Source organism: Ptychodera flava, unplaced genomic scaffold (assembly GCF_041260155.1).
Source record: "Ptychodera flava strain L36383 unplaced genomic scaffold, AS_Pfla_20210202 Scaffold_30__1_contigs__length_3116999_pilon, whole genome shotgun sequence".
Classification (NCBI taxonomy): Eukaryota; Metazoa; Hemichordata; class Enteropneusta; family Ptychoderidae; genus Ptychodera; species Ptychodera flava.
The window spans coordinates 488,808-502,286 of record NW_027248352.1 but is presented as its reverse complement, the minus strand read 5'-3'; the positions used below and the strand labels follow the sequence as shown (position 1 = coordinate 502,286).

The following is a 13,479-nucleotide window of genomic DNA, read 5'->3' as shown; positions in this document are numbered from 1 at the left end:
TAACATGGACGACCATAAATAATATGTTTACCAAAACAATTACAACCAAAAAAACCACTCGACCACGCCACATGACAGGTTTTTCACCCACTCACACCAGGGGCATTCTGTTGTTCTAAATGGTGTATAAGCGTAAAATAATTGAAAAGAAATTAGGGACTGGCCAGTTTCTTCAGCCTGAGGGCGGTGGATTTATGAGGGGTCACCCTGTTTTGACTTTGGTGATAGGGGGGGGTCACCATGTTTTTGAAATGCCCAATAGGGGAGGTCAGTGTGTTTTTGAATTTCGACACAGGCTCATCATTGCCTAAAATGCTAGTGTCAGCCTCAAATTCATCATTCAGTTGTATTTTTCGGCGCGCCCTTCGGCGCGTAACTTTAATAATCAGTCATATTTTTCAGCACGCCCAACTTTAACATATCAAGCAAACATACATCAGAGATATCTGTATGTTCAATATTTTCAGCGTGCTCTTCAAGCTCATTACTTTAATATATCAGACATTTTTTAGCATGCCCTTCAGGTGCATGACTTAAATATACAAGGCATATATATCAGAGATATCAGGATGTTTCATATTTTTGGCGCGCCCTGCGCCATACTTTAATAAATCAGAGATATCTTGATGTTTGCTAAGTGAAAGTGTACCATTATGAAATCTGCATTTCATATGAAAAGGATGACAAATCCTGATACTTTTCTGTTCTCTCTATGAGAATTCAGTATGAGAAAGCAACGTCCCAGCCTCAGAAACGTTAAATATCCTCATATGACCATGGAACCTGACGATGTGCGTTACAAAAAGGGGGCGGGGCACATACTGTAACCCTCTAAAACGTCCACAAATTAAAGGTAAACTGATTTTTTATATTATGTAACTCACTGACGATAGAACGTGAAATATCGAATAAAAAAATAAAAATGTGAAAACGTAACCCTTGACCTGCCAGGTTTGTTCACGTTCAGTGCAATTTGTAACGCACATAGTCAGAATTAGCGATAGATTTTTTCTCAGTCATATAGCGAATATCCTCTACATTTCTCTGCATTTGATGTTTGTTGCTATGCCATTTCAAATTTCATACGCCATTTTCGTGACGGAATTTGACTCATATCATCGGTAAAACCACATCGTCCAAAATGAATTGCACACCCTTGTCTCTATACATATATCATTACGTGAAACGAGATAGCGCAGGTCGCGAGCGTACATAGGCGTAGTATGCGTCTTTTCGTCGCGGCGTTTAACATGGAAAGAATACGGTCGACGTGGCCGCTTGTGACGTACATGATAGCCACGGTCCGACCTTGATCTAGCTAAGCCGGCATTCCAATCTGAACGGCATTCCGTTATAAATTTTTCTTGAACGGTTATCTGTTAACATCAAAGTTCATTATTTCATATAATCTTAGTTTATTCAGACTATTAATTCAGAATAACAGAGTGCCCGTGCTCACACTAAACGTTTTAACTCCATCACGAATTTGATAAGCTTGCCATACCACTGAAATCTGTACGAGAGATTCAGAAGAATGTTTGAAATAAATGTACAACGGCTCCTCAGTTGATCAATTCCTTTGACACCCGGTATGTTTATCTTTGCAGTTACCACCACACGGAAAACATGGCAATGGCGACAGACATCACTGTTGATGATATATTGGATCAAATTGGCGAAGATTTCTTGACTTGTACCATTTGTTTTGATCAGTTCACCAAGCCGAAAATCCTACCGTGTCACCACACCTATTGTGAACACTGTCTGTATGCACTGGTTGAGAAGAGTAATGGAGTTCTTGTGTGTCCCTCCTGCAGAAAGTTATGTGATATTCCGACAGGTGGTGTAAAAAATCTGGAAAACAACTTCTTCTTGAATTCATTGTTGGAAACTGTTCAGAAGAGACCAGAACGTAGCGCTGTAAAAATAAATAAAGCATGTGAAATATGCGGTAACACCGATGCTTCACATGTGTGCCTAGACTGTCAACTGCAGCAATATTGTAGCAATTGTGAAATTGTACACAAGAAATCTAAAGGCACGATGAATCACGTAATTCTACCGATTAAAGAGTATGGCGATAAAAAGGCCGCTGATCCTATTTCTGTCTTACCAGTCGCTTATTGCAATAAACATAAAACCTGTGTATTTAGATTCTACTGTGAGACATGCCAAGTACCAATATGTTCGGAATGTGTGGTGATCGACCATCCAAATACGAGTCATGCGTACAAATATTTGGATAAGGTAGCTGCTGAATACAGGGATAAATTATTGGACTATGCACGGAAGTTAGAGGCAAAAGCCAAGGAAGCTGACGAGAGTAAAAGTGAAGCCGTTGTGATTTGCAACGAATACATCAAGAAATGTGATGAGGAGAAAATGAAGGTGGTGAAGAAAGCTGATGATATGAGAAAGAGAGTCATTACTGAGGAGAATAGCCTGAAGGATGAAGTGAAAGAAGAATACGAAATCCGTATTAAAAATCAGTACATCCACATTGACAAGCTCCACTTCCTATACAGTCGACTGGTCAGTATGATCAACTACTTAGAATTCATACGACGTCAAAAGAATGTAGCTCAACTTGTCCAAAGAGAAGACAGTGTAAGTCAGTATAATCAAGAACTGAAGGAATTACATAACATTCCAAACATTGCTCACGGGGAGGTTGAATTCTTCGCTGCTGCGGAAGGGGGAAATGTCCTGGGAAATCTGATAATTAAGAGAAATAAATACCATGATACGAATTCTAAAAACGAAGAAAAAGACACATCGAAAAATGAAATCAAAAATGAAGAATCTTATAAAATACATAACGAAGGAAGTGAATCAGGGGCGAGTAACGTTGGAGTAGCCGCTTTCCCTGATAGCGTACCACAAACAGTTGATGATTGTTTTCTAATATGCTCCGTTTGTTTTGAGCAGTTTTCAAATCCGAAAATCCTGCCATGCCACCATACTTTTTGCGAAGACTGCTTGCACGTTGTAATTAAGGAAAGCGTTAAAAAGCTGAATTGTCCTTCTTGTCAAAAAACATGCCACCTCACCGTTGATGGCGTATCCGCTCTCCAAGACAACACATACATGCAATCTCTGATAGATGCATCACAAGAACGCCGAGAAACTACATGACATGGAAGGGACAGTGTTCTTTCTGTAATGCCGAGAAAGCTACGCATATTTGCATCGGTCCTGAACTACAGATGTGCTGTTTAAACTGTGGAACAATGGTGGAAAGCCTGAAAAAGACGAGAATGACAACTGTCAGATACGTTATTACAGTTGAAGAGTATAAAAGATCACGAGTTGATAAGCCAACGTCAGTTCAAGTGACGCCATATTGCGAAACTCACACAGCGTACCCAATAAACTTATACTGTAACACATGCAAGTTACCAATATGTTCTGCCTGTTTGGAGATTGACCACCAAATGGAAACCCACAATATCATCCTCCTCAAGAGAGTTTCAGATGGCTTCATAAAAAGACTGGCGGAAATGATTCAAAAGTTGAATGAACAATCCAGAGTGTTAAAGAAACGTGAAGAAGAGGCAACATTGTTTGCAAACACCCTTGAGGTGAAAAGGGACAATCAAATAACAAGTATCACACAAAGAGCTGAAAACTCAGATAAAAGTGTTCACTATGCAGAACAAAGACTCCTTGAAAATTTAGAGAAAACATACAGTTTGAAAATAAAAACATTACAAAGTGATATTGATGATCTTCAGATGAAGTACGGTAAATTAGTTAGCATGGTGAGCTGCATAGAAATGTCAAGACTTCACAAGAATGCAGCTGAACTGTCGGCAGCCAAGGAAACTCTGAACAAAAGAATTGAAGAACTGCTGCAAATGGAGTGCAAACTATATATTGACCGGGAAATGGCCGTGTTTCAACCGTGTGATGACGTAACACCAGGCGATCTCATCGGCTTTTTTGAGGTGCGATGTATGCATCACAAAGTGTTCTGTATATAATGTTCCAAAGAGACTCGGGAAAGGTCAAAGTGTTGACCTCCTTATCACAACCAGAGACAGGAGAGGTAAGGCAGTGAATCCACGACAAAAGATAAAAGTCACTTTGATCAATCCAGATGGATCAAACGATGACATTCAAGTTATTGAAAATGGTGATGGGACACACACAGTGACGCTTCATGGAGAAGCGATCAGAGACTACAACTTATCGTGTCCGCATCTGATCAAGCAATACCTGGTTCACCGTTTGAATTCACTGTCACACGATTAGTGCAGACTATTGGAAAACACGGAAAGGAAGACGGGCGTTTTGACAACCCTAGAGGTTTAGCATTTACTGAAGATGGAAATCTGGCTGTTGCTGATTGGTTGAACAACAGAATACAGGTAATTGACCTTGATGGCAAAATGGTGAGAACGTTCACGTTTACTCAGTTTGAGAAGAAATTTACACCGCGGGATGTAGCAATATCCAAAGAAGGTCTTCATTTTATGACTGATCGTGAAAATAAGCAAGTTGTAGTAAGTGATGTCAATGGAAAGTTCATGAGATCATTCGGACAAACTGAACTTCGACACCCTTTTGGTATTGCGATTCATCCACTGAATGGTAATGTCTACGTAACAGACTGGGATGGGAAGGGTAAAGAAACAGACACAGATGGACACTACGTAAGGAAGTACACACAAGAAGGCAAATACATCAATTCATTTGGAGGCTATGGAGAAAAGGAAGGTCAATTTAAGGCTCCATATTCAGTTGATTTTGACAGCAAGGGAAAGGTCTATGTTTCTGACTTCAATAATAGCCGTGTACAGGTGTTCGATGAAAGCGATCAGTTCGTTCGTTCATTCGGATGTTATGGAGAAAATGACGGACAGTTTAAACACCCATCAGGTATTGTTGTCAGCAATGATAACTTTGTCTATGTAGCCGATAAATCTGCGAACAAAATCCAAAAGTTTGACACAAATGGTCGATTTCTGTATCGTATCGATAGTGATGAAGACAATCTAAATCATCCGAGGGTATTATCCAAGCAGTTGACGATCCAAGTAAACTGATCGTCTCCGACAGATGGAACCACTGTATCAAGGTATTTGTAGACTGAACTGTTTGATGATCCTGTCTAGAGCAGAGTGGAATAGCTGTGAATCTGTACAACGGTCAACAGATGTTGATAAACAGATAAGATCCTCACGGATATAGTGACAGTGACACTGTATTTGAAGTGAATGTCGAATTGCAAGGAAATTCAAATTACAATGACCCCTAAGTGTTCCTACATGAAAGAAGTTTTCTTACGAAATGCGATAAAAATCTGGGAGCGAAATGTCACTAATTTTACATGAAGAATGTACACGTAAGCTAAGCAAACGTGAATGGAACTATCTTACAACAAGATATTAATCATTTTATATTCAATTGATATTTTACATTTCTTTTGTATTTTGATCCTTGGTGTAAAGAAACTTTGCGTACTTCAATACCAAGATATTAATTTTATTTGTGATAGTCGTAGAAGTTGGTATCTGGCGACGATCTTTACTTTTACTCAGCTGATTAATTACATCAACAATGGTCAAAATTACAATACACCGTGTCTTTTCCTGTCGAACTTTTTGAAAGAGATGCAACTTTTGTTGTTAAAGTTCATGTATACCGACACTTGAAACTCAACGACTAGTGTTTTCGTCCTGTTTGTGAGTTCGTAGACGATTCGGGCCTACATTAACCAAAATGTACTCACAGTGCTATAGTTATGTAAATCTATTAAACATTACTTACCCAGTAATTATGCATATTTAATGAATAGTTGACATCGATATTTTTGACAGTAATTCTTGTTGCGGTGTATATTTATTATCATAGACTTTCCAGTGTTTTTAGTATCCCTGTTTCTCGATATAATTTAACTGTATGTACGTCATGACAGATATCAGACATCAAATTTATATGCAATTATTACACCGGGTAAAACATTCCATTATAGTTTTTTGATAAGATTAAACAGCATTGGTGAAATTTTTCAATTCTTTCCGTGATTTAGGAATTTGTAAGGAAACTCTGAATCTACCTGGAAAACAACATTTAGAGAACACCATTTTTGATTTGATGGTTGAAATGGACTGTGGCAGTGATTAGCAATGGAGCTTCTACTAAATTATATTCTAATGATTACAGCTACGACAGCATTTACGAAATTAATATTAATGTAACATATCTGAGGAAAAACACATATGGGTGAATAAGCGTTACAAAACAACGATAGGGGCTAACAGGTTGCAAATTCTCTGAAATTTTCGAACTTTCAGACGTTAAAATTGAACATCGATAATTATAATCCTTTGTAGTATTCTAATATTTTTGTTATACCACTTCATTTTCGATTACATACCCAAAAAGAAAAGTCCCAGTTTCGTGAAACAGGCGTATTTGAAAAGTGCGCATGCGCTAGTTATAGAACCAGTATCTGAGTAGTCTGTGATGTGCGACATATGCTAAAGTGGTCAATCGGATATAGGGAAGATTGCAGTGTCTGACGAAAGGAAGTTCAATATCTTAGACATCACTATGTTTTAGAGAAAGCGAGGAAGGTAAAATTTTGATGGTCAAATAAACATTGTTGTGATGCCGTTAATTAACACCATGGCATTTTTCGTGCTACTGAAGCTACTCTGTTTCCATTTGTGTTTCAGAGAATTCACGTGAGCATAGTGGTTTACGTGTCGCCGTGAATACATTTTGCATATCTTTGTAATGTAGAGGAAAGTGAGACGAAAATCAATTATCTTATGTGTTTCTCCTTGGTAAATGATAGGTAATGTTAACATTTAGTGGCTTGCAGTGACTCAAAATATAGTTGCTATTAAAGTCCCAATAGCTGCTAATTTAATGCATTATTTTCATGATATTACTTTCGAATCAAATTTGGTCCCTGTTAATGTGCTAACTGGAGGACGTGTATTGAAGTATCACAATGCCTACATGTTTTAACAGGCTGAATAATAAACGGGTGCCGCACTCACAAAATGGCGCCCTCACGGGAAAATACAAAAAGTGGTATTTCCTGCACATACACATCGTGATCATTAAAAGAAACAAGCATGATGCCATTTACTTGACTGCACAGCACACGATGGCAATCATTTTTTTGTTGTAATCTTTATTTTCTCTGTCATATGATTAGTTTTTGAAAATGGCGGGAAATCTAAAATTATGGTAAAACGTTTGAATTTAGATGCCACTTTCGACACTCAAACGTTTTTTTTTTCAGTCTTTAATGGGTCTTCTTGAAAGGAAACTCTTGCAAAACCCAGGATATTTTGAGATCAGTTTATTAAACATTCGCAGCTATTGGGGCTTTAAGGAGATGAGCACAAATAACCGTACTTGGGCATTCATCGGTTGTTTCAGAATATCGAATCACTCGATCCTGGTGATTTACGCCACGTTAAATATTTCAGCGAAATGTCACATATATAAATAGTCTTGTTGCTATACTGACTGAAAGGTCAAGTTGTGTATGGATCTCCATAAACTCTGAATTCAAACATCCATACATTTTTAGTGAAACTGCAGTAGTGACCCGAATCCTGAGTTGACAGATTGTGCTAGTTACCGATAAACCACTATCCTGCACAAAAATGAATACTTACGAATAACAAACTCGAGTCTTCACATATTATTTCCCCGTTGAGTTCTGATGTTTTAATATAAATCCTTAAGGCTTACGCTACAAGAATATTTCGCTCTGTAAAAGTCAAAGTCAAGTGTGAAATATGTGAAGAAAATGACGCTTCACATGTCTGCATAGACTGTCAACTGCAGCAATATTGTAGCAATTGTGCAATGTTACACAAGAAGTCTAAAGGCACGTGCAGTCATATAATTCTACCGATTAAAGATTACGAGGAGAAAAAGGCCTCTGATCCTATTTCGGTCTTGCCAATCGCCTATTGCGATAAACATAAAACCAGTGTATTTAGATTCTATTGTGAGACATGCCAAGTACCAATATGTTCGGAATGTGTAGTGATCGACCATCCAAACACGAGTCACGCATACCAACATTTGGATACGGTAGCTGCTGAAATCCGGGACAAGCTACTGGAAGATGCTGGGAAGTTAGAATCAAAAGCCAAGGAAGCTGACGAGAGTAAAAGAGAAGCCACTGAGATTTGCAACCAATACGTCAAGAAATGTGATGATGAGAAAATGAAGCTGTTGAAGAAGGCTGATGATATAAGAAAGAGCATCAAAACTGAAGAGAATAACGTGAAGGATGAAGTGAAAGAAGAATACGAAATCCGCATTAAAAATCAGTACATCTACATTGACAAGCTCCACTTCCTATACAGTCGACTTGTCAGTATGATTAACTACTTAGAATTCATACGACGTCAAAAGAATGCAGCTCAGCTCGTCCAAAGAGAAGACAGTGTAAGTCGCTATACTCGAGAATTGGAGGGATTAGAATACATTCCAAACATTGTTCATGGAGAAGTGGAATTCGTCCCTGCTAAGGAGAGGGCAGCTCTTGTTGGAAATCTGATGAACACAGGAAATGCAAGCAATGGCACGAATTGTTACAATGAAGAGAAAGAAACATCGCAAAATGCAGACCAAATTGAAGAATGCTATAAAAATAAACAAGAAAGTGAGTGCACTGCCAGTAATGTTGAATTAGCTGCTGTACCTGAGGCTGATAGCGTACCAAAAACAATTGATGACTGTTTTCTAATATGCGCTGTTTGTTTCGAGCAATTTTCAAATCCCAAGATTCTACCATGCCACCATACTTTTTGCGAAAGCTGTTTGCACGTTATAATCGAGGAAAGCGTCGAAAAGATTTCATGCCCTTTGTGTAAAAAGACATGCCAACTCACCATTGATGGAGTATCCACTCTGAAGGACAACACATACATGCAATCACTAATAGATACACTATCAGAAACTCCAAAGGAATTGATCGTATTGAGTGGAAAATGTTCTTTCTGTGATAACGAGAAAGCTACACATATTTGCATCGGCCCTCAACTACAGCTGTGCTGTGTGGGCTGTAGAACAATGATTGAAAGCCTCAGAAACACGAGAATGACAACAGCTCAATGCGTTATCACAGTTGAAGAGTATAAAAGATCACGTCTCGATAATCCAACGTCCGTTCAAGTGATGTCGTACTGTGAAACTCACATGGCGTACCCAGTAAATTTATACTGTAACACATGCAAGTTACCGATATGTTCTGCCTGTTTGGAGATTGACCACCCAATAGAAACCCACAATATCATCCTCCTGAAGAGAGTTTCAGATGGCTTCATAAAAATACTGGCGGAAGTGATTCAAAAGTTGAATGAACAAGCCAGAGTGTTAAAGGAACGTCAAGAAGAGGCCAAATTGTTTCGAAATACCCTTGAGGTGAAACGGGACAACCTAATAAAAAGTATAACACAAAGAGCTGAAAAATCGAATAAAAGTGTTCATTATGAAGAGCAAAGACTCCTTGGAAATTTAGAAACGATGTATAGTTTGGAGATAAAGACATTACAAAGTGATATCGACCATCTTCAGATGACATACTGTAAATTAGTAAGCATGGTGAGCTACATAGAAATGTCGAGAGTTCACAAGAATGCAGCTGAATTGTTAATGGCGAAGAAAAATTTGAATGAAAGAATTGAAGAACTAATTAAAATGGAAAGCAAACTATATTTTGAACTGGAAATGGCCGAGTTTCAACCGTGTGATGACGTAATACCAGGCGATCTCATTGGATATTTTGAGGTGCGACGTCTGCATCCAAAAATGTTCGGTATATAATGTTCCAAAGAGACTCGGGAAAGGTCAAAGTGTTGACCTCCTTATCACAACCAGAGACAGCAGAGATAAAGCGGTGAATCCACGACAGAAGATTAAAGTTAGGGACTGGACATGAATTATAGGGGGGTGGGCCGGTGTTTTTCAAAAAACCGCTGCGTAAAAAATAGTGACCCTTCAAAAGTTCATGCACAAAAATTAGTGACCCTCCCCTTATCCGTGCATGAAAATAAGTGACCCTCCCCTGTTACTCAATACCCCCCAAAAAAAACCCGCAATGTGTTAAAGACCCCCTTCTGACTTGCTATACTTTTAAGTCGCCCTCCCGAAAGGAAGGCAAAATGTGGCCGATATAACGTGTTGTCCAAAAAATATCAAATCATATGTGTGTTATTCATGTAAATGTACTTTGCTTGAAGTGGCAGGTAAAAAGTGCATGCCTGTACAAAAAATGTAATTTTTAGATTTTATCGATAATGTTGATTCACTATACATGTAGTCGACTATAAGAAAACTACGAACGTGTATTTTCCAGTATAAAACTAGCTATATCTGTTCATATACAGATGTTTAATAACTGATATAGATATACTTGATTAGCATGGGTTGTTTACAAGTGCACATGTGAACATGATATTTGATTTTGGAATTTCTGTCAAAATGTTGATCCACTATACATGGGAGTCTATGACAAAACTATACATGGGAGTCTATGACAAAACTGTCAAAAAATTTTCAGAATTAAAAATTTGCACTATTTGTGCATATATGGACCCTGAATAATTGACATAATTGTGCTTGATTAGAAGAGGGTGGTAAAATGTGCATCTGTGTACAATAACTTTGTTTTTGGAATTTCGCATAAAATGTTGATCCACTATACATGGGAGTCTATGACAAAACTGTTAAAAAAAATTTTCAGAATTAAAAATATGCACTATTTGTGTATATATGACCCTGAATAATTGACATAATTGTGCTTGATTAGAAGAGGGTGGTAACACGTGCATCTGTGTACAATAACTTTGTTTTTGGAATTTCGCATGAAATGTGGATCCATTATACATTGTAGTCTATGAAGAAACTATGAATAATTTTTTTTAAATACAAACTTGGCAAATCTGTGTATTTATGTATGCTTGATTATTGATATTTATGTTCATGATTAGACTAGAGTGGTTTCAAGTCAATGGTTGTGCAAGAAATTTGATTTTGGAATTTCACTGAAATGTCCATTCACTATACATGGCAGTCTATGAAGAAACTATGAATAATTTTTTTTAAATACAAAACTTGGCAAATCTGTGTATTTATGTATGCTTGATTATTGATATTTATGTTCTTGATTAGACTAGAGTGGTTACAAGTCCATGTGTGTGCAAGAAATTTGATTTTGGAATTTCACCGAAATGTTGATTCACTATACATGGCAGTCTATGGTGAAACCCTATGAATAATTTTTTTCCAATACAAAAATAGGTAAATCTGTGCATTTATGTACACTCAATTATTGGTACTAATGTTCATGATTAGACTAGAGTGGTTTCAAGTCAATGGTTGTGCAAGAAATTTGATTTTGGCATATCACTTAAATGTCGATTCACTATACATGGCAGTCTATGATGAAACTATGAATAATTTTTTTCCAATACAAAACTTGGTAAACCTGTGCATTTATGTACACCTAATTATTAGTATTAATATTCATGATTAGACTAGAGTGGTTTCAAGTCCATGGTTGTGCAAGAAATTTGATTTTGGAATTTCACCAAAATGTTGATTCACTATACATTGTAGGCTATGAGGAAACTACAAATAACTCATAGGTTATCTGATCCTAAATTGTTATTCAAAAGTTGTTCGACCTGAAGCTTCCAGTTGTTATTGATGACACTATGCACTATTCTGAACAGTTTGTATTCTGTCAATGTCCTCAAAAAATGTACATACAGCGACATGAACGTTTGACACCGACCTATACCCGATGTATTGTCAATGGGAGAATGATGTCAAATAAGTAATCTCCCAAATTGTTATTGAAAGAGTCATTATAGGGGACAGTTATGCACAATAGTGTTGAATAAGTAGAAATCATGACAACTTAAATCAATGTGGCAGCTTGGATCATCAATACATTGTTTATTATACCTGAAATTTGCGCCCAAAGGGCGCGCCGAAAATGGTAATGGCAGAAAATGAAAGTGCCTGGAGGTATTTTTTCTTTTTGCAGTATTCCTATAACGTGCACATGCAATTTCAGCTTTGATGCATGAAAAAGGTGACCCTCCCCCATAGGCTTGTAAAAATTTTATGACCCTTCAAAAATGCTTGCGCGAAAAATGGCGACCCACCCCCAAAAAACACCGGCCCACCCCCCCTGTAATTTGTGTCCAGTCCCTTACTATGATCAAACCAGATGAATCAAGCGAAGACATTCATGTGATTGCAAATGGTGATGGGACACACACAGTGACGTTTCATGGAGAATTGATAGGAGATTATAAAATCATCGCATCAGTAGCTGATCAGGCTATAGCTGGTTCACCGTTTGAATTCACTGTCACAAAATTAGTGAAGACTTTTGGAAAACACGGAAAGGAAGACGGGCGTTTTGACAACCCTAAAGGTTTAGCATTTACTGGAGATGGAAATCTGGCTGTTGCCGACCAAATGAACCATAGAATGCAGGTGATTGACCTTGATGGCAAAATGGTGACAACGTTCACGTTTAATCATTTTGAGAAAACATTTAATCCATTTGATGTAGCAATATCCAAAGAAGGTCTTCAGTTTCTAACTGATCGTGAAAATAAGCAAGTTGTAGTAAGTGATGTCAATGGAAAGTTCATGAGATCATTCGGACAAACTGAACTTCGACACCCTTTGGGTATTGCAATCCATCCACTGAATGGTATTGTCTACGTAACTGACTGGGATGGGAAGGGTGAAGAAACAGACACAGATGCACACTGCGTAAGGAAGTACACACAAGAAGGCAAATACATCAATTCATTTGGAGGCTATGGAGAAAAGAAAGGTCAATTTTGCGCTCCATATTCAGTTGATTTTGACAGTAAGGGAAAGGTCTATGTTTCTGATTTCAATAATAGCCGCGTACAGGTGTTCGATGAAAGAGATCGGTTCGTTCGTTCATTCGGATGTCATGGAGATGCTGACGGACAGTTTGAACACCCATCAGGGATTGTCGTCAGCAAGGATAACTTTGTCTATGTAGTCGATGAATATGCGAACAAAATCCAAAAGTTTGACACAAATGGTCGATTTCTGTATCGTATCGATAGTGAAGAAGACAATTTGAATAGTCCTAGGGGTATTGTCGAAGCTGTCGATGACGGACGGAAAGTGATCGATACCAACGGTGGGAACCATTGCATCAAAGTATTTGTAGACTGAACAGTTCGGTGATCTCATTGAGAGAAGAGTGGCAGTAGCTGCGTGATGCAACGGCCAACGGATGTCGATAAGCATACAAGATCCTACTAAAGACTGTGAAATTGTACTTTGACATTGTACTTTAAGTGAATGTCGAAATACATTGAAATGCAATACGATGAACTTCGAAATCATTTATTTATTGTTCCTATGAAATGAAATGACAATATGTGCTTATAGTGAACGTTCTTCTCTCGCCACTGGTTTCCAATATAGGCTTAT

The 13,479-nt window shown here is 37.9% G+C and overlaps 4 protein-coding genes across 4 annotated transcripts; all 4 read left to right on the top strand.

Annotated features, from left to right (window-relative positions):
• The first annotated feature begins 1,626 nt into the window (after nucleotides 1-1,626).
• Nucleotides 1,627-3,135, top strand: LOC139127252 (E3 ubiquitin-protein ligase TRIM56-like). The gene has a single exon (XM_070693164.1). The coding sequence runs from the start codon at nucleotides 1,627-1,629 to the stop codon at nucleotides 3,133-3,135; it is 1,509 nt and encodes a 502-aa protein (XP_070549265.1).
• A 95-nt stretch (nucleotides 3,136-3,230) lies between these two features.
• On the top strand, nucleotides 3,231-5,048 carry LOC139127251 (tripartite motif-containing protein 2-like). Its single transcript, XM_070693163.1, has 2 exons — nucleotides 3,231-3,954; nucleotides 4,213-5,048. The coding sequence occupies exons 1-2, from the start codon at nucleotides 3,231-3,233 to the stop codon at nucleotides 5,046-5,048; spliced, it is 1,560 nt and encodes a 519-aa protein (XP_070549264.1).
• Nucleotides 5,049-7,766: 2,718 nt separating this feature from the next.
• On the top strand, nucleotides 7,767-9,902 carry LOC139127305 (E3 ubiquitin-protein ligase TRIM33-like). The gene has a single exon (XM_070693224.1). It carries the CDS (start codon nucleotides 7,837-7,839, stop codon nucleotides 9,805-9,807), a length of 1,971 nt encoding a protein of 656 aa, XP_070549325.1. The 5' UTR covers nucleotides 7,767-7,836; the 3' UTR covers nucleotides 9,808-9,902.
• A 2,305-nt stretch (nucleotides 9,903-12,207) lies between these two features.
• Nucleotides 12,208-13,218, top strand: LOC139127250 (tripartite motif-containing protein 2-like). The gene has a single exon (XM_070693162.1). The coding sequence runs from the start codon at nucleotides 12,208-12,210 to the stop codon at nucleotides 13,216-13,218; it is 1,011 nt and encodes a 336-aa protein (XP_070549263.1).
• Nucleotides 13,219-13,479: the final 261 nt, after the last annotated feature.